At 57.0% G+C, this 16,828-nt stretch overlaps 3 protein-coding genes across 5 annotated transcripts; all 3 read left to right on the forward strand.

Moving 5' to 3' along the window:
• The first annotated feature begins 1,458 nt into the window (after positions 1-1,458).
• On the forward strand, positions 1,459-6,252 carry IL11 (interleukin 11). Of its 3 annotated transcripts, XM_051990084.1 has the most exons (5): positions 1,459-1,480; positions 3,325-3,518; positions 4,686-4,772; positions 4,854-5,015; positions 5,611-6,252. In XM_051990084.1, exons 1-5 carry the CDS (start codon positions 1,474-1,476, stop codon positions 5,779-5,781), a joined length of 621 nt encoding a protein of 206 aa, XP_051846044.1. In that variant the 5' UTR covers positions 1,459-1,473; the 3' UTR covers positions 5,782-6,252. The 3 variants fall into 3 exon arrangements, with proteins under 3 accessions (XP_051846044.1, XP_051846047.1, XP_051846045.1); XM_051990087.1 differs by lacking the exons at positions 1,459-1,480; positions 3,325-3,518 and adding an exon at positions 3,583-3,652; XM_051990085.1 differs by lacking the exons at positions 1,459-1,480; positions 3,325-3,518 and adding an exon at positions 4,076-4,240.
• A 1,701-nt stretch (positions 6,253-7,953) lies between these two features.
• Positions 7,954-10,226, forward strand: GARIN5B (golgi associated RAB2 interactor family member 5B). Its single transcript, XM_051990966.1, has 5 exons — positions 7,954-8,140; positions 8,233-8,384; positions 8,491-8,646; positions 8,702-8,977; positions 10,129-10,226. The coding sequence occupies exons 1-5, from the start codon at positions 8,116-8,118 to the stop codon at positions 10,201-10,203; spliced, it is 684 nt and encodes a 227-aa protein (XP_051846926.1). The 5' UTR covers positions 7,954-8,115; the 3' UTR covers positions 10,204-10,226.
• A 127-nt stretch (positions 10,227-10,353) lies between these two features.
• Positions 10,354-15,237, forward strand: LOC127556723 (zinc finger CCCH domain-containing protein 18-like). The gene is made up of 5 exons (XM_051990099.1): positions 10,354-10,492; positions 10,710-10,765; positions 10,860-10,924; positions 11,027-11,355; positions 13,262-15,237. The coding sequence occupies exons 1-5, from the start codon at positions 10,413-10,415 to the stop codon at positions 14,367-14,369; spliced, it is 1,638 nt and encodes a 545-aa protein (XP_051846059.1). The 5' UTR covers positions 10,354-10,412; the 3' UTR covers positions 14,370-15,237.
• Positions 15,238-16,828: the final 1,591 nt, after the last annotated feature.

Consider the following 16,828-nt stretch of genomic DNA (forward strand, 5'->3'; position numbering starts at 1 on the left):
TCCCACTTTTCTCCTTTCCCTCCTCAGGGTTTTGGTCTCAGGGGCTGCCGGCTTGCTCTCATTAATCTGCCCATCTCTGCCCATCTCTAGGTACACTGAGGTCTTTCTCTCTCCCCATCTAGGGCCATAACCCTCTAAGTCTCCTTCGTTCCCTGTCTCCAGCTCAGTGGCTTTACACCTGGGTGGCTCAGTGGGTGGGTCTCTGGGCACCTGGTCTCCATATTGTCTCTGCACGGTCCTATGTGTGTGTCCTTGCCCATCTCTGGGCCTGCCAGTCCTGGGTAACTGAGCATCCTGGTGTCGGCCTTAGTTAACCTTTTCTTCCCTCTGGGTGTCTCACTTCAGTCTCTGTCCCCCACCAGGGCCTTCTGTCCCCCACCACAGCTCTCTGTCCCCCCCACCATCCCTTGTTCCCCACCATGGCCCCCTGTCCCCCACCATGGCCCCCTGTCCCCCACCAGAGCCCTCTGTCCCCCACCAGGGCCCTCTATCCCCCCTACCATCCCTTGTTCCCCACCACGGCCCCCTGTTCCTCACCAGAGCCCTCTGTCCCCCACCAGGGCCCCCTGTTCACCACCATGGCCAGCTGTCCCCCATCACGGCCCCCTGTTCCCCACCACGGCCCCCTGTTCCCCACCACCATCCCTTGTTCCCCACCAGGGCCCTCTGTCCCCAGCCAGGGCCCTCTGTCCGCCACCACGGCCGCCTGTCCCTGCGGGTCTCTGGGTGTCTGTGTGTGTCCCCCTCCCGTCCTGAGCCGCCCCAGCCCTCTTGGATCCGTTCCGTCTAATGTGTCTGGGCAGCTCCCTCCCTGCCATCCCCAGCTCCGAGTCTCCGGGTGCCCCGACGTGTGCCTTCCCACCGTTTTCCCCGGTGTCCTCACTGTCTCGGGCTTGGTGTGGTGGGAGGGAGGGAACGGGGATGAGCTCAGTGGGTCCCCTTCGGGCCCCCCGTGTCTCACAGCTCAGCCTCCCCCCTCTCCCCTCCTCCCCCCCTCCTTCCCAGGCCGGGCCGGGGCTGGGGCTGGGGCTGGGGAGAGTGAGTCAGGATGTGTCAGGCTCCCTCCCTCCCCCCTCCTTCCCTCCCCTCCCGAGCGGGCGGTGGCTGGGCCCTGGCCCCTGCCCCAGCCCCTACCCGGCTGAGCCTGGTCCCAGCCCCCTATATAACCCCCCGGCCTCACTCACATACTCCTTTACTCCCCAACTCTCTCTCTCCCTCTCACTCCCTCTCTCCCTCTCTCCCTCTCCCAGTCTCTCCCTCTCTCTCTCTCACACACACAGGCAATCCAACCCAACACGCTGCCACATGCCTCCCCCCACCTTGATCTGGCCTGCCTGACCCCAGGTCCCCTGATACCAAAGTGAGGCTCCCTGGGCTGACCTGGCCTGGGAGGGGTTAAGACCAAGACACCCCCTCCCCCACCCGTCCCTGGGGACGGAGCCCGGAGCCCAGCCCCAGCCCGAGTGTGGGGATATGGACAGTAAGTTCCCTCGAGTTCATAGGGAGCGGGGCAGAGGGAGGGAGGAGGGAGGGACCCCGGGCCGAGGGGGAGCACACGGGGAGGGGGAGAGAGGCAGGCGGAGGGAGATGAATGAATGAGACAGGAGAAGGTGGGACCCGCAAGCTGCCAGGTAGGGCAAGGTGAAGGCAGTGGAGGGCCCAGAGCCGAAGGGGAGCCGCAGCCAGCCGGAGGGAGCACCGGGGAGCCCAGACACGGGGCGAGAGGGCCGGGGACAGGGAGCCACAGCCAGCCGGAGGGAGCACCGGGGAGAGAGGGAGCACCCGGGAGAGAGGGAGCACCCGGGAGCCCAGACCCGGGGCGAGAAGGCCAGGGAAAGAGGGAGCCAGGCAGTGAAGCGGAGGTGACGAGCCCCCGAGAGAGCAGAGGCCCAGGAGAGCTGGGGACAAATGGTCAGGCAGCAGCAGAACGCAGACCCAAAGAGGCCCGGCCAGAAGGACCCAGAGATAGAGCAAAGACACTCTGGGTGACAGGGAAAGGGGAGGAGATGGGAGGGGAAGGAGGCTGGGCTGTGGGGGAGCCTCTGATTGGCTACGTTGGGCATGAGGGGGTGGGGGTTCCCCCAGGGCTGAGCCTAGGGCTAGGGAGTGGGGTGGGGGGGAGAGTCTCGGCTTTGGTTTTCTTGCAGTCTCTCTCAGCTCTGTCCCTCTCACTCCTTAGATGTCCTTTCCCGATCCTATCTCGGGAGCTGTGCCCCTCTCACTTCCCAGGTCTCTCCCCAGTCCTGCCTCAGTGGCTCTGTCCCTTACCTCTCCATTAGGCTGCCTTGTACCTGTTCACTTTTGCCCTAGCTCCGGGGCCTGGGTCTGTGTGGCCTTTGCACCTGCTTCTTGTTCTGGCCCAGGCTGGCCTTTCTATTAGTTTCTCTGCCTCTCTGTCTCTCTGTCTCTCTGTCTCTCTCTCTCTGTCTCTCTCTGTCTCTCTCCTCTCTGTCTCTCTGTCTCTCTCTCTGTCTCTCTCTCTCTCTCTCTCTCTCTCTCTCTCTCCCTTCTCCGTGTCTCTGTCTCTGTCTCTCTCTCTCTCTCTCCCTCTCCGTGTCTCTGTCTCTGCCTCTCTGTCTCTCTCTCTCTGTCTCTCTTCTCTCTCTCTCTCTCTCTCTCTGTCTCTCTCTCTCTCTCTCTCCCTTCTCCGTGTCTCTGTCTCTGTCTCTCCCTATTCTCCCTACGTCCCCATGTCTCTGAGTTTCTGCTCCCGCTTCTCTTTGCCCCAGTGTCTGAATCCCCACGTTTCTGAGCTTCTCCTACGGAGTGTGGAGGCAGCTGAGCCCGCGCCTGGGGCTGTTGAGGGGGGCGGCGCCGGGCCGCTGCCCCCGCAGTCTGTGTCTAGAGCCCGGGCTGGGGGTGGGTGGGACTCGGGCAGAGACAGACACATACACAGAGACAGGGAGACAGGAATAATCTGAAACAGAGACACGGAGAGATCTTGCCCCCGACTGGATCTCCCCGCTGGTCCTGGACTCGGGGGGGGGGGGGCAGGGGTGTGGGTGTCTGCGGACTGGGGGGTGCGGGCGGCAGGTCGTGGCCTGCACCTCCCCCCTGCCCCCCACCCCTTAGGGCCGGGATTCCGGCGTCCGGGGGCGGAGGGAGACGCCCGGCCCGTCTGCTTGCCCCGGGCCGCGTCTGCTCTGCTGGGCGGGGCCCCTGCCTTCGAGGGAGGAGGGGAGGGAGCCTGATCCCCAGCCCGCCCCCTCAGGGCCCCAGCCTCCGCGGCCCCTCCGCCCGGCTGCGAGGTCCCAGGAGTCCCGGCCCCTCTCTCCCGAGCTCTGCCTTAGCCCGTCGCTCCCCGTGGCTGTTTCCTTCCCCCAGGTTTGTGCCGCGTAGTCCTGGCCGTGCTTAGCCTGTGGCCCAACCGAGCTGGGGCCTCAGCACCCCCCGTGCCCCCCGGGTCTCCCCGCGGCGCCCCCGTCCCGGGCCCAGGGGAGTCCCGAGCTGAGCTGGACAGCGCCGTGCTCCTCACCCGGGGGCTCCTGAGAGAAACCCGGCAGCTAGCCGCTCAGCTGGTGAGACCCCGCCCCCTTCTCTTCTCTCCTCCCTCCTCCCCCCTCCCCATCTGTGCTCGCCTAGGAAAGAAAGCAGCGGGCCCCCGGCACCCAGAGAGCTGGGGCGGGAGACAGAGACACCCAGAGACCAAGAGGTGGGTCAGCGAACGCAGAAAGGAGAAAGCCGAAGCAAGCTAGGAGGGGGGAGGGGGAGAGATCGGGAGGGAGGGAGGGACAGAGGGAGGGAGAGAAAAACTGAGAACGAGATTGACAGACAGAGAAATTGAGAGATAGAGAAGAAAACAGAAACAGAGGAGAGGGGAGAGAGAAACAGGAGAGGGAGGGGGAGAGAGAAACAGGAGAAAAAAGGGGAGAGAAACAGGAGAAAAGGGAGAGAGAAACAGGAGAGAGAGAGAGGGGAGAGAGAAGAGAGAGAGGAGAGAACAGAAGAGAGAGAACAGAAGAGAGAAACAGGAGAGAAACAGAGGAAAGAGAGGGGAGAGAGAAACAGGAGAGGGAGGGGGAGAGAGAAACAGGAGAGAGAGAGAGAGAGAGAGAGAGAGAGAGAGAGAGAGAGAGAGAGAGAGAGAGACTGTGCTTGAGGGTGGTATCCCAGGGACAGAGTTAGACAGAAACAGGTTGCCAAGGAAACACTCAAGGACGGAAAGGCAAACCGAGGTGGCCAGAGAGGGGGAGAGAGAGACAGACAGCAGAGGAGGATGGGAAGCCAGTGAGACACGCAGGTAGGTGAGATGCTCAGGAACAGAACCGGAGACCCCAGGGTGGCTGGCTGCTCGGTAGAGAAGGGGGGACAGGCTAAAAGCAAGGACAGAGAGGGATGAGAGGGTGCAGCAGACAGGGTGCTGGGGGACAGACTGGGAAATTCAGACAGAAATGGAGGATGGATGGATGGAGCCATGGAAGAGACCAAGCTTTCCAGAGGGAGATGGGAGGCAGGATGCCAGTGGGAGATCAGACAGAAATGAAGGGAGGGTGGATGCAGCCATGGAAGAGACCAAGAGCCCCAGCTTTCCAGAGCCAGACGAGGAGGTGGGGTGGCAGTGGGAGACAGACGCTCATTCTAAGTCAGGAGACGAGAGCAGCAACCTGAGGCAGGAGCCACGAGGGAGAGGGTCCTGAAGGATCCCCTCCTCATTTCCTTCCTCCCCCCCCCCCCACTCCTTGCAGAAAGCCAAGTTCCCAGCAGAGGGAGATCACAGCTTGGACTCCTTGCCCACCCCTGGGATGAGCTTTGGGGCCATGGGGGCCCTGCAGGTGAGCGAACGCTTGGGGCTGGGGGCGGCCACGGTGGTCGGGGCCGGGGGAAGGTCGGTGACCGCGTGTCCCCTCTGAAAGCTCCCCAGTGTGCTGACCCGCCTGCGGACCGACCTCCTCTGCTACCTTTGGCACGTCCACTGGCTCCGCCGAGCGGGGGGCCCAGCCCTTCGGAGCCTGGACCCGGAGCTGGGGGCCTTGCAAGTGCGGCTGGACCGACTGCTCAAGAGACTGCAAATCTTGGTAGGGCCCAGAGACCCCCGATGCGGCTTGAGGCAGAGGGAGACCCCAGAGACTTGGCTCAGCCCAAGGCTCTGAGATTGTGCCCCACCCCCCAAGGACCCAGGCCTGAGATCATAAGGCCCAGAACTGGCCGAGACCCTGGGGGCCCTCACGCCATAACCACTGGCCAACCCTGGCTCTCGAGGGCCAGAGAGAATACCTGCAAACACCTAACCCAGGCCTGGAGACCATGAACCTGGAGCCCCTAAAGCACGGACCTGGAGACCCCCAGTCTGATCTTTGAGGCTCTAGCCCCCTCAGGCCTCTGGGTCTGAGATCCAGGACTTTCTCCAACCCAGGTCTCATAACTGGGAAGTTGGAACCTCGGAGGATACGAGGACACAAACCTAGAACCTCCCTTCCCCCCTCCCACAGACACACAGACCCAAGCCCTCTCATCCAAGCATGGGTCGAGTTCCTTCTACCGCAGGAGGTTCCAGGCATCCCTTACCCAGAACACAGGAAATGGGCTGAAACCAGAGCAGGGCATCCCCCCCCCGCCCCCTCCCCCCACCCCGCGCCAGCTTGCTGACTTGTGTCCCTTCTTTTCTCACAGATGGCTCGTTTCTCCCTGCCTAAACCTCCACCGGAGGCCCCAAACCCGCCTCTGGCCCCACCAGGCTCAGCCTGGGGGGGGATCCAGGCAGCCCACGCTGTGCTGGGGGGGTTACATCTCACCCTGGACTGGGCCGTGAGGGGCCTGCTGCTGCTGAAAGCTCGGCTCTGACCTCCCCCAAGGGGAGAGAAGTTCGGGCTCCGGTGTGGGGCCGAGCCCTTGGCCCGCCTCCCTTAATACCCTTTTTAATTTATTTATTTATTGGGGGCTCAGAGAGCTGGGCCCGTGTGCTCTGGGCCCCCTCAGAGTAGTCCCCACCTCCCGCTGCCCCTTCCACCCCCGCCCCAACAGGACCTTGGACAGCAATGCTTTCTATTTATAGCTATTTATTGGGGGGAGCTGCTGGTCTGGATGCTGGGGCCCTCGACGGGCCCCCGAAGGGGGGGGCTCGGTGGCTGAGGGGACCCGGCCTCCCCTCCCTGCTCCCCTGTTGTCGCCCACCTCTAAGTTATTGAAATGGCCGCTCCTCCAGCCCCAGCCCTGACTCTGGGCCCTATTTATTGTAGTTCTCTCTCCTTGTGTTTTGTACGAAAGAAATGTAAGAGATAAAGTTGGATCAATAAAAACGTATCTTCTCTCCAAGTCGAGGGACTGGTCCAGGGTGCTGTTCCTCGGGGCCTGGGGTGCTTGGGGGGGGTGGAGCAGATGTGGGGGAGGGGAGGCAGATGTGGGGGAGGGGGGAAGCAGATGTGGGGGAGGGGTGGGGCAGCTGTGGGGGAGGGGTGGGGCAGCTGTGGGGGAGGGGAGGCAGATGTGGGGGAGGACCAAAGTAGTGTGGGGGAGGGGCAAGCAGCTGTGGGGGAGGGGTGGGGCAGCTGTGGGGGAGGGGGGGGGAAGCAGATGTGGGGGAGGGTGGGGCAGATGTGGGGGAGGGTGAAACAGATGTGGGGGAGGGGAGGCAGATTGAGGAGGGATGAAGCAGGTGTGGGGGAGGGGCAAAGCAGATGTGGGGGAGGGGCGAAGCAACCGTGGGGGCCAGCTTCCCTGACCTCATTCTCTAGGCCTGACCCAAGGGCTCTTCAGGTTAACAACAAAGGGGCTTCAAGAGCTGTGAGGGGGAGCTGGGTGGGCAGGGATGAGTCCTTATTCCAGTCGCGGGGGAGGGGAGTCGGCCGTGGGCTGCAGCGTTCTCGGGGATGTCCCGACTCCGAATCCGGCACCCCTGACCTCCTAATGACCACTGCTCCGGCGGCCGATTGGCTGGGGGAGGGGGGCCAGGTGGGCTCGGGCCGGTCCCCGGGGGGAGGAGAGGAAGGGGAGTCCGGGCTGGAGCTGAGGCGGAGCCGGTTGGGAGGCTGTGCCCAGGGGAGCTTCCCGGGACTCGGGACTCAGGAAGAGAGGGTCCCTGCCCCCAGGAGGGCGCTCACTCCCAAGCGCAGGCCTCAGGGACCTGGCTCAGCTTTGGGGGGCGAGTGGGCTCTGGGGTCCTATTTGAACTCAGAGGCTCCTTCCCGACTGCCGGCCCGCAGCCCCTAAACCTCTCCCCTCCCATGGGAAGGGAGCCTGGGTCCTCACGGAGCCTGAGCAGAGGGAGCTCCCTCGGGAGACATTCTGAAAGCCGGGGGGGGGGGGGGTGCCCTACAGCCTGGGTCTCTGGACTCCGTTTTTAAGGAAGACCATCTCTTGGAGGCTTCCCTGCAAAGGAGAGGAGGAGGGAGCCTGAGGAGGCCCCAGGATCACTGTGACCAGCCCAGCTCCAACGACATTCATCCCTTGCCCCCGAACTCCAGAGGCCCCGAGGGCACCTCAGCCCCCCGAACTCCAGAGGCCCTGACAGCCCTGGGCCTCAGCCCCTCGGCCTGGAGTTCTGGGAGCCACGGTCCAAGCCCCCATTCCGCCGCCGGTGCCGCAGCCAGAATGGACAATGGAGTCCGGCACTGCCTCCTCCCCGGCCCTCGGGGCCAGACCTCCTGCCTCCCTCTCTCCCAGCACTGGCCCCTGTTGTAAGACACCCGCCCGGGGGCACCCAGCTTCAGCCCCGGAACATCTCCCTGCCTCCGGGCACGGGGAGTTCTCCTTCTTCCGCCCTCAGTGTCCCCGGTCTTGGTTCTGCCTCCTGGGCCCAGGTCCTGGTCAGAGTTTCAGCCCCACCGCCCCCGGGCTGCGACGCTCCCCGCATGTGCTCACCCTCAGCCCCGTCCTCCGCGCCCCTTGACCTCTCGTGGACGGGCCCCAGGGAATGCTGCCCCTCGGCTCCAGGCTGGGGCTGGGGCTGGGGCCCCTCCAAGTTCCTTGGGCTCCTGGCCTGTGAGGTCACAATCAGCCTCCTGCGGGTGAGCGCGGGTCCCGGTCCCACAGAGAGCCCCAGTGTGCTGGCCAGCCGGCCCTCCCAGAACGCCATGGACAGTCCCGCCCGCCCGCGGGGAGTACCCCGGCACCCCCCTGACGGAGGCCCCGCTTCCTGGGGCCCCGACCCTCCTTAGCGACTCCAGATCCCCGGCATCAATGGTGCCTCCGGTATCCTCACCAGGTGGGCCGAGGACAGGGGCCCCGGGGCCGGGCGTGGGGGGGGACGTGAGCTCCCCGCGCCCTCACCCGCGCCCTGCTTCCTCCCGAGCCCAGCTGGCCTGCGCAGAGGGCTGTTCCTGACCGCCATGGAGCGCTCCTTTCAGCCCTGGGTCCCGCTGCTGGGCCGCCTGCAGAGAACCATGATGGAGGGCGAGTACCTCCCCCTGGGGCCGCTGCTGCCGATGTTTGAGAGCGACTTCCTGCAGGTGCCCCCTGGGAGGGCGGGGTGGGCCCGGGCTGCAGGGGGCCAGGGCGAGGCTGGGGGGAGGGGTTCCCGGAGGGGACTCCCCGGCTCCCTGCCCCCCTCCCTAGGTGACCAGCCGGGGGGAGCCGATTTTTCTGCACAACAAGGAGAACCCTGTGACGATGGGGGTGGCGTCCTCCCTTCCCGGGCGCCTGCTCCCGGACCTCATCCTGCTCGCCCGGCCGGTCGGGGACCAGAAGCAGCGGGGCCTGGAGCTCACCAGGTGACCGAGGGTGGCCCCGGCCCCCCCTGCCCCTGTCCCCGGGCCCCCTCCTCTGACGGAGCCCCTCCCCGACCTGTGGTCCCTGCAGGCTGCTGCCCATGAGCTTGGCCCGTTTGTCCGTCCACCACGTGGACAGCCGCAGGCTGAAGCTCCGCCTGGCCTCAGGCCGCAGCTTTTACCTGCAGCTGGACGCAGGCCCGAGGGAGGGCTGCTTCCTCTTCAACCGCTGGAGGTACTTGGTCTATCTGCTGCGCAGGCCCGGGCCCGCCTGGGGCCCCCGGGCCCACAAGGACCAAGCCCTCGGCTCGCTGAACCCGGAGTGCAAGCTCAAGGTGAGGGGCGCACGGCAGCTGGGACCGGTGGGGGGGGGGGCTTGGGGGACCTTGGCAGCTGGGGACCTGGGAGGCCTTGGGGACCTTGGCAGCCGGGGTCCTTGCGGGGCCTTGGGGCACCTTGGCAGCTGGGGACCTGGGAGGCCTTGGGGGATCTTGGCACAAATGAGGAGGGCTCACTGCCTTCCCCTTTTGGAACCCAGCTCCCAATCCCCCCAAGGACCTCAATGAATCCCCCCAAGGGATCAAGGCTCCTGAGTTCCCAGAGCAACAAGGCTACTGGTGAATCCAAATACCTCAGCCCTTCCAGAGAAGGAGGCTGATGAATTTGGACTCCTGGGTTCTCTAAGGAAGAGGCAGCTGGGGCTGTGGAACATCTGGGTCCCTGAGAGAGGAGGCAGCTGGGACTGTGGAACACCTGGGTCCCCAAGGGAAGAGGCAGCTGGGGCTGTGGAATACCTGGGTCCATGAGGGAGGAGGCAGCAGGGGCTGTGGAACATCTGGGTCCCTGAGAGAGGAGGCAGCTGGGACTGTGGAACACCTGGGTCCATGAGGGAGGAGGCAGCAGGGGCTGTGGAACATCTGGGTCCCCGAGGGAGGAGGCAGCTGGGGCTGTGGAACACCTGGGTCCCCAAGGGAGGAGGCAGCTGGGGCTGTGGAACACCTGGGTCCATGAGGGAGGAGGCAGCAGGGGCTGTGAAACATCTGGGTCCCCAAGGGAAGAGGCAGCTGGGACTGTGGAACACCTGGGTCCATGAGGGAGGAGGAAGCAAGGGCTGTGGAACATCTGGGTCCCCGAGGGAAGAGGCAGCTGGGGCTGTGGAACATCTGGGTCCATGAGGGAGGAGGAAGCAGGGGCTGCGGAACATCTGGGTTCCCGAGGGAAGAGGCAGCTGGGACTAGGGAACATTTGGGTCCCCGAGGGAGGAGGCAGCTGGGACTGTGGAACATCTGGGTCCCCAAGGGAAGAGGCAGCTGGGACTGTGGAACATCTGGGTCCCCGAGGGAAGAGGCAGCTGGGATTGTGGAACATCTGGGTCCCTGAGGGAGGAGGTAGCTGGGGCTGTGGAAGATCTGGGTCCATGAGGGAGGAGGTGTCAGGGGACCCATATGGTCTCTCCTCTGTGACCTCAGCTCTTCATTCTCCCCAGAACAAGACCAAGATGTCCCAAGCTGGTGAGAAAATCCTATATCTCTCCTTTGCCCCTCCACGGCTCCCCACTTGACCGTCTCTGCATGATTGTCTCTGTCTCTGAGCTACTGTCCCTCCCTGGTTGCTTCTAACTGGTTCCAAGCCCTCTCTCTGAATCTGCTGCCTGTGTCTCCACAGCAAAGGTCAAGGTAATGAGCCCGGGGGGACCTGGGCTGGCCTGGGACAAAGCCATGAGGTCTCCTGCCCCTCCTCTGACTGGAAAGCTTCCCCCCCTCCCTCCAGATGATGTCGAGAGCAGTCGGTGATTCCATCCCGTTCATGACCCAGTTGGAGTGCCCAGGCTGGAAAGGAGAGGAGAAAAAGTGGGCCTGGGTCCAGGGGTGCCCCAGGGCATAGGGAACGGGCTGGGCTGGGGCAGTCTGACTCATTCTCCAAGATCTGGTTCCCCAGCAGGACAGGGAAGGGCGGTGGTAGGTTTGGGGTGAAAGCCTTTGGGTCCCTAAGGGATGGGGACAAGAGCAGGCGTTCAGGATGCCTGGGGCCTTGAGAGGCCGGGATCCAACACAAGTACTCCCATAGATCATTCTATAAGGATCCCACGATGGACTCTCCTGGGATTCAAGTGGGAGAGGAAGGTAAGGGACTGGTCTACATCCCAGCTCTCTGCAGCCTCCCCCACCCTCCAATCCTGGCTTTCGGGATCCCTAATACAGTCATTCCCCATCTCAGGACAGTCCACCATCACCATCTGGACCCTCTTCAGCATTATCTCTAGCATCCTGAGCCGGCCCAAGGTACTAGAGGGCTATGAGCCTGGGAATTGGGGGTGGTCAGGGGCTCAGGACACCAGGGTCCCTGAGGAGAGCCTCACAACTTTCTCCCTCTGGTCTTCCCAGGCTTCCAAAGTATCCATGCCAACGACTTCAAATTCAGGGCGTTCCAGTGCTGAGCCCTGTGTGGTTCCCCACCAGACCTCATCTTCCTGGCTGGGCAACCGCCAACCATTCAAGAACATCTTTTATTCTTCAGAATCTTTTAATGAATACCTGTACTCTAGCTCCCAGTTCCAAAAAGATTTTCCCATGGCTTGGAAAAATGAACACCCACAGAGACGTGCCAACGGCCTCCCCAAGGTCCTACCCAACAACCATGTCCAACATAGTCGGCACGGGGTTCCAAGCAAAACTCCACTAACTACCGAGTCCCAAAGGAAGAGGTCTTCCAAGTACGTAGCAATCTCTTCATCACTGGAGGTATTCAAAGGGAGATCCAAAAGAGAGAGCTTATTGAGGAACCATTTGGCTCTAATGTGCCTAAAACAGGTGGGGAGTCCTTGAGAAAAGAGAAACTTAAGTTGGGATATCCCTATTTTGTTGTAAGATTAAATCAATCACACTGAACTAAAAAACTATTAATCACTAAATAACCATTGTTTTATCAATCAATTTTTATCAATCAATTCCACTGTGTTAACACCCTTCTCTAGAGTTCTGGCCCTCTACATCTCCCGCTTTCTTTTGTTTTAGAACAAAAGATTTCTTAAGGAGGGGAGAACCCCCAAAAGGAGGTGATCATGCCCTCCCCGACATCTCAGGAAAGGGAGTAGAAAACACTAAAAAAAAGATGATCACGCCCTCCTTGACATCTCAGGAAGGGAAATGAAAAGCACCAAAGGAAAGTAGAGATTGCTAGCGGGTTTTGGGGCTGAAGGGTCTTATTAGAAACAGGTATGCACAAACCCATCAGCATGGGAGGTATTACACAAGCACATAGCAATAATGCAGAGGCTAGTAGCGATGACTCTCCCCACAGCCGGTGCAGGCTCAATATGGCGCAACAAACATGAATTGTACATGCAAGTAGCGATATAACAAACAACATGAATCAACATGAGGAATTATACATATCCATAAGTCCTAGAAATAATCCAAAACCAATCTAATGTCCATTACTTCATGTATCAGGGAATCCAGTGATTCCTACAGATTTTGAAGTTCTGTAACAGTCTTATCAACAACTTTTTGATGTTTCACGAGTCAATTGCCATACATATTGGGTTAACAGTCACGCTTTTTCAGTATCAGATATTTCTTAAGTCTTCTCCTTTGAGAAACTTCCTTGAGGTTTTTTCTCTTTTCCTGTCTCTCTCCCAAGGATAAGGCAAATATGGCTTGTTCACACCCATCTGATTCCTTCTACATCTGTAGAGATACAAGCAAACCCTCTCCCCCAAGCAGTTAATCTATCTGGTCCCTTCCATTCACCACTTTCTGGATCTCTCCACATCACCTGGTAATTATCTTGGAGCTGCTCACACTAGACACTGCCCTTCTGTTGGGTTATAAAACCTATATTCTCCCCAATTGTAATCCCTTTCTCCCGTCAGATTGTTTTTTTGGCTGATTGATCATATCTGAGCACTTGAACCTCTAAAGACTCCTTGGGTGTAAACTCAGCTGCCATCATGCTCCAAGTGTTTTTTGCCTGGGGCCGGGCCCCACTTCCCGTTTCCCTGAGCCATTTTGGACATGGGGTTTTGGGTCTTGTCCTCCCACCCTGTTTTCTCACTCTTACCTAGTGATATAATGACTGGCTTATACTCAGTATGATGAATTGATTTAATTGTAATAGAGTATATAAACTGGGGACAAACTCAGCCATGGAGGAGAAGACTTGACCAGCCTCTGGTGACTTTTCTGCCTCCTGCATTCCTCCACTAAGACCAAGGCCCATCTGAAGGTCCCCTAGAAAGCTAGCCTGGCCCCAAGGGACGGAGACAATAAAGACTTTGGACTTTTAAAAAAAGGGGGGAACGACCATTATTTGTTATAAGAGTAAATCAATAATACTGAACTAGAGAATTATTAATCACTAAGCTAAACTAGATAACCATTGTCTTATCAAGTCCACTGAGTTAACACCTTTCTCCAGGGTTCTGGCCCACCACACCCCATCACTGGAGGTATTCAAGGGCAGTTGGGACTTGGTGGTTTCCTTTGAAGACTTTACCAGCCTTGAGATTCTCTGATTCTAGGTCTTTTGGAAGAGGGACCTCCCTGGGGAACAAGAGGCAAGTGGTACGAGCCAAGGATTTTAGCAATGACGGGATGTGTATGGTCTTGTGATTCCAGGTTGCACTTAGAACAGACCATGGCCTCTACAGAGCCTGAGAAAGCGGCAGAGTTAAACCATGAGTGGCTCACCCAACAAGAGGACAAGTCCTTGATGGCTTCAAAGAAGACCAGTTCCAAGCCCACATCCTCCGAATCTACCAAAATGCCCCACGTTTCCACCCAGACCTCCCTCTCCCCATACCCTGAGGCCTCTCCTAACCATCTTATTAAAGCTTCAGAGCCTTCCCCCTCCCAATCCCCTAAGACCCCACAGCCCTTTCCCTCCCCCACACAGCCCTCCTCCTTCACCAAGGTCCTACAACCCTTCCCCTCTGCCAAGGTCACACTTGAACAGTCCACCAAAGTGTCACCCCCCCAGGTCACCAGATCCTTACCCAAACAGTCCAAGAAGCCCTCATTCCATCCAACTACCAAGACCTCACCTGACCAGTTTACCAAGGACTCAAATGCACACCCCAGGAAGGCCTCAACTGGCCAGGCAGGCAGGTCACACTCCGGTCACTCCCTTAAGTCCACTGCTGTCTCATTCACACTATACTCTCCAGACTCCACCACTCACTCAAAGGAAGCTTCACTCCACCCGTTTACTAAAGTCTCATCCAAACACTCCAAGAAGTCCTCCTTCCACCTCTTTGGCAAAGCTTCACCCAAACACTCCAAGAAGTCCTCCTTCCACCTCTTCACCAAAGCTTCACCCAAACACTCCAAGAAGTCCTCCTTCCACCTCTTCACCAAAGTCTCACCCAAACACTCCAAGAAGTCCTCCTTCCACCTCTTCACCAAAGCTTCACCCAAACACTCCAAGAAGTCCTCCTTCCACCTCTTCACCAAAGCTTCACCCAAACATTCCAAGAAGTCCTCCTTCCACCTCTTCACCAAAGTTTCACCCAAACACTCCAAGAAGTCCTCCTTCCATCCAACTACCAAGATCTCACCTGACCAATCTACCAAGGACTCAAATGCACACCCCGAGAAGACCTCCCTCGGCCAGGTAGACAGGTCACCTTCTAGTCACTCCCTTAAGTCTACTGCTGTCTCACTCACACTGTACTCTCCAGATTCCCCTAGTCACTCAAAGAAGACTGATCAGTCCAAGAAGATCTAAAAGCCCCCTCCAACAAAACCTCTCCCAGAGCCTTATCCTAACCATCTTGCAGAACTTTACCTATCGGTCCAGAACGGCTTCATCTTACCCATCTACAAAGGCCTCGTGTCATACCAAGTTGGTGAATCCTGATCAGTCCAATGTGCCAGAGGAGACTCTCTACCCCCAAACTGGGGAGTTCTCTCCATGGGCTCTGGGACTCACTCATTGAACATTCTGGAATCAGATTAAGCCTCCACATAAGAAAGTCCAAAGTCCCAAGCCTTTTATCCCTTGCTTTCTCAAGGTCCCAAGTATCCCACTCCTTAATTCCTCCTAGAGAGCTAAATATTCCTCCCCTTCAACCCTCATTTGTCTCTGAAATCAAATCATCTCTCCCCACATCTCAAGCTCCCCGAGAGAACAGGGTATCCTTTGTCTTAATCCCATCCTCTTTAAGGACTTAATGGACTAATTGCAACTCTCCTCTCTCAATCCCTCCAGTTTACCTTTGCTCACACCCATGACTCACAACCTCGGTCAAAAATTCCATGGTAGGATCCTGAGTTAAGGTAATGAATGTCATGATCATGACCCTAGAGTCCAAACTTCCATCCCGTTAACCCTCTCAGACTCAGATACCTAGTCTTCAAATTCCCTTTACTACAACTCGGGGTCTAGGCCAACAGCTCTGTCCTCCTTGAAGACCTTAGGCCACCAAATCCCTTTACTATGACTTTCCTCTTTAATAGGTACCTTGGTGTTGGGGAGATGCTTTCACTTCCCCTAGCCCACTGGAAGATGAGATCCAAAGATGCTCTTGGCCTGAAATGTATTTGGGACTGATAAGGGACTTATGGTTCCCAGACCAACCTATTAAAAATCTATGAAGGAGAGAAAGTTGAATGTCTATGTATGTCTCTCTCTCCCCTATTCCCACTCATGTGTGTGTGTGTTTGAAAAAGCTACATTGACTCGTGGGGCCTAAGCCATGGGGAATAGTAGTAAGAAGAGGGGGAAATGATTATTTCTTTCTTGTTTTAAACTAATTGTTGAAGCAGAACCAAGGTTTTTTCCTGTTTCTACTTCCTCATTCAGAAATCAACCAATGTGGGAAATTTAGGCAAAGGTTTACTCAGGCCAAGATCTCATCAGACAATAAAAGAAATTATAAGTTTAGGGTAACAGGGACTTTACTCGGACAAGTGTTTACTGGGACAAATCTGGGAAAATATTGATTATTTTTGTCAGAAAGGTGACATGGAAATTAATCTTTTTGACCAAGATTTGGGTGACTCAACTCAAGTACTCTAAGACCCTCATTGTAATACAATACAATCTCTCAATTACTGAGAAAATATATTTTCTCATTAATTGTTAACCAATCAAAAATGATTGCCACCCTCAGGAATCCCTGCTTTTCCAAGGTGATATAAACCGTAAGCTCATGCCATGAGGAATCTTTGGTCTAAGAGACATGCCAAATGATCTTTTATTAATAAATGTTCTGACCTTATTAATAAAACAACTCAATTCTCTAGAAACTATGTGTTGCGAACTTTATTAAATATCATAGAACAATGGGCCAAGTCTAGAGACTTGGGTTCAAGACTTGTACATTAATTATTTAGATATAAAGGATAATATAAGCAAATCAGGGAAACACAAAAATTTTTAACTGTCAGATCTATGGATAAAGGAAGAATTTATTTCCAAAGAAGATATAGAGAGCATTATGGGATGTAAAATGGATAGTTTTGATTAAATTTAAAGGTTTTTGTACCCACTTGTACACACAAAAAAACCCAAAACAACAATGCAGCCATGATTAAAGGGAAAGCAGGAAATCATAGGAAAATTAGGCACACTAGTGAATTGCTGGTGGAAGGGTAAAGTGGTACAACCATTCTGGAAAAAAAGAGAACTAAGCCAAAGGGCTATTGAACTGTGTTTACCCTTTGACTCACCAATAACACTACTGGGTCTGTATCTCAAAAAGATAAGGACTTACATATACAAAAATACTTATAGCAGTTCTTTTTGTGGTGGCAAAGAATTGGAAATCCAGAGCATAACTATCAACTAGGGAATGGCTGAACAAATTGTGGTATGGTCAGTGGTTTTCCTTCACACTCAAAGAGGACCAAAATAATGTCGCTATGTCAGAGTCAAGGTATGATATATTTGTGACTGGACAGAGCAATATGAGTTTGAAAGGCTCTATCACAAGCTAGGGACAAATACTCCATATGGTAATTTGGGGTGGCTTCTCTAACTTTGCACATCTCACCTTCCCTTTGTATAGGGTCAACCTGTTAAGGAGGATTCTGGCAAGAATTTTGCCAGCAAGGATTAAGAGAGAATCCCCCTCTGCCTACTCTCCCCCCCCCCACTCTGCCTTATGATTGTCACAGCACAATCTATTCTCTTTACCTTTATAATGATGGACTATGGAGATATCCTTGAACTCTTGGTGCATA

This window comes from Antechinus flavipes, chromosome 3 (genome assembly GCF_016432865.1).
Source record: "Antechinus flavipes isolate AdamAnt ecotype Samford, QLD, Australia chromosome 3, AdamAnt_v2, whole genome shotgun sequence".
NCBI lineage: Eukaryota > Metazoa > Chordata > Mammalia > Dasyuromorphia > Dasyuridae > Antechinus > Antechinus flavipes.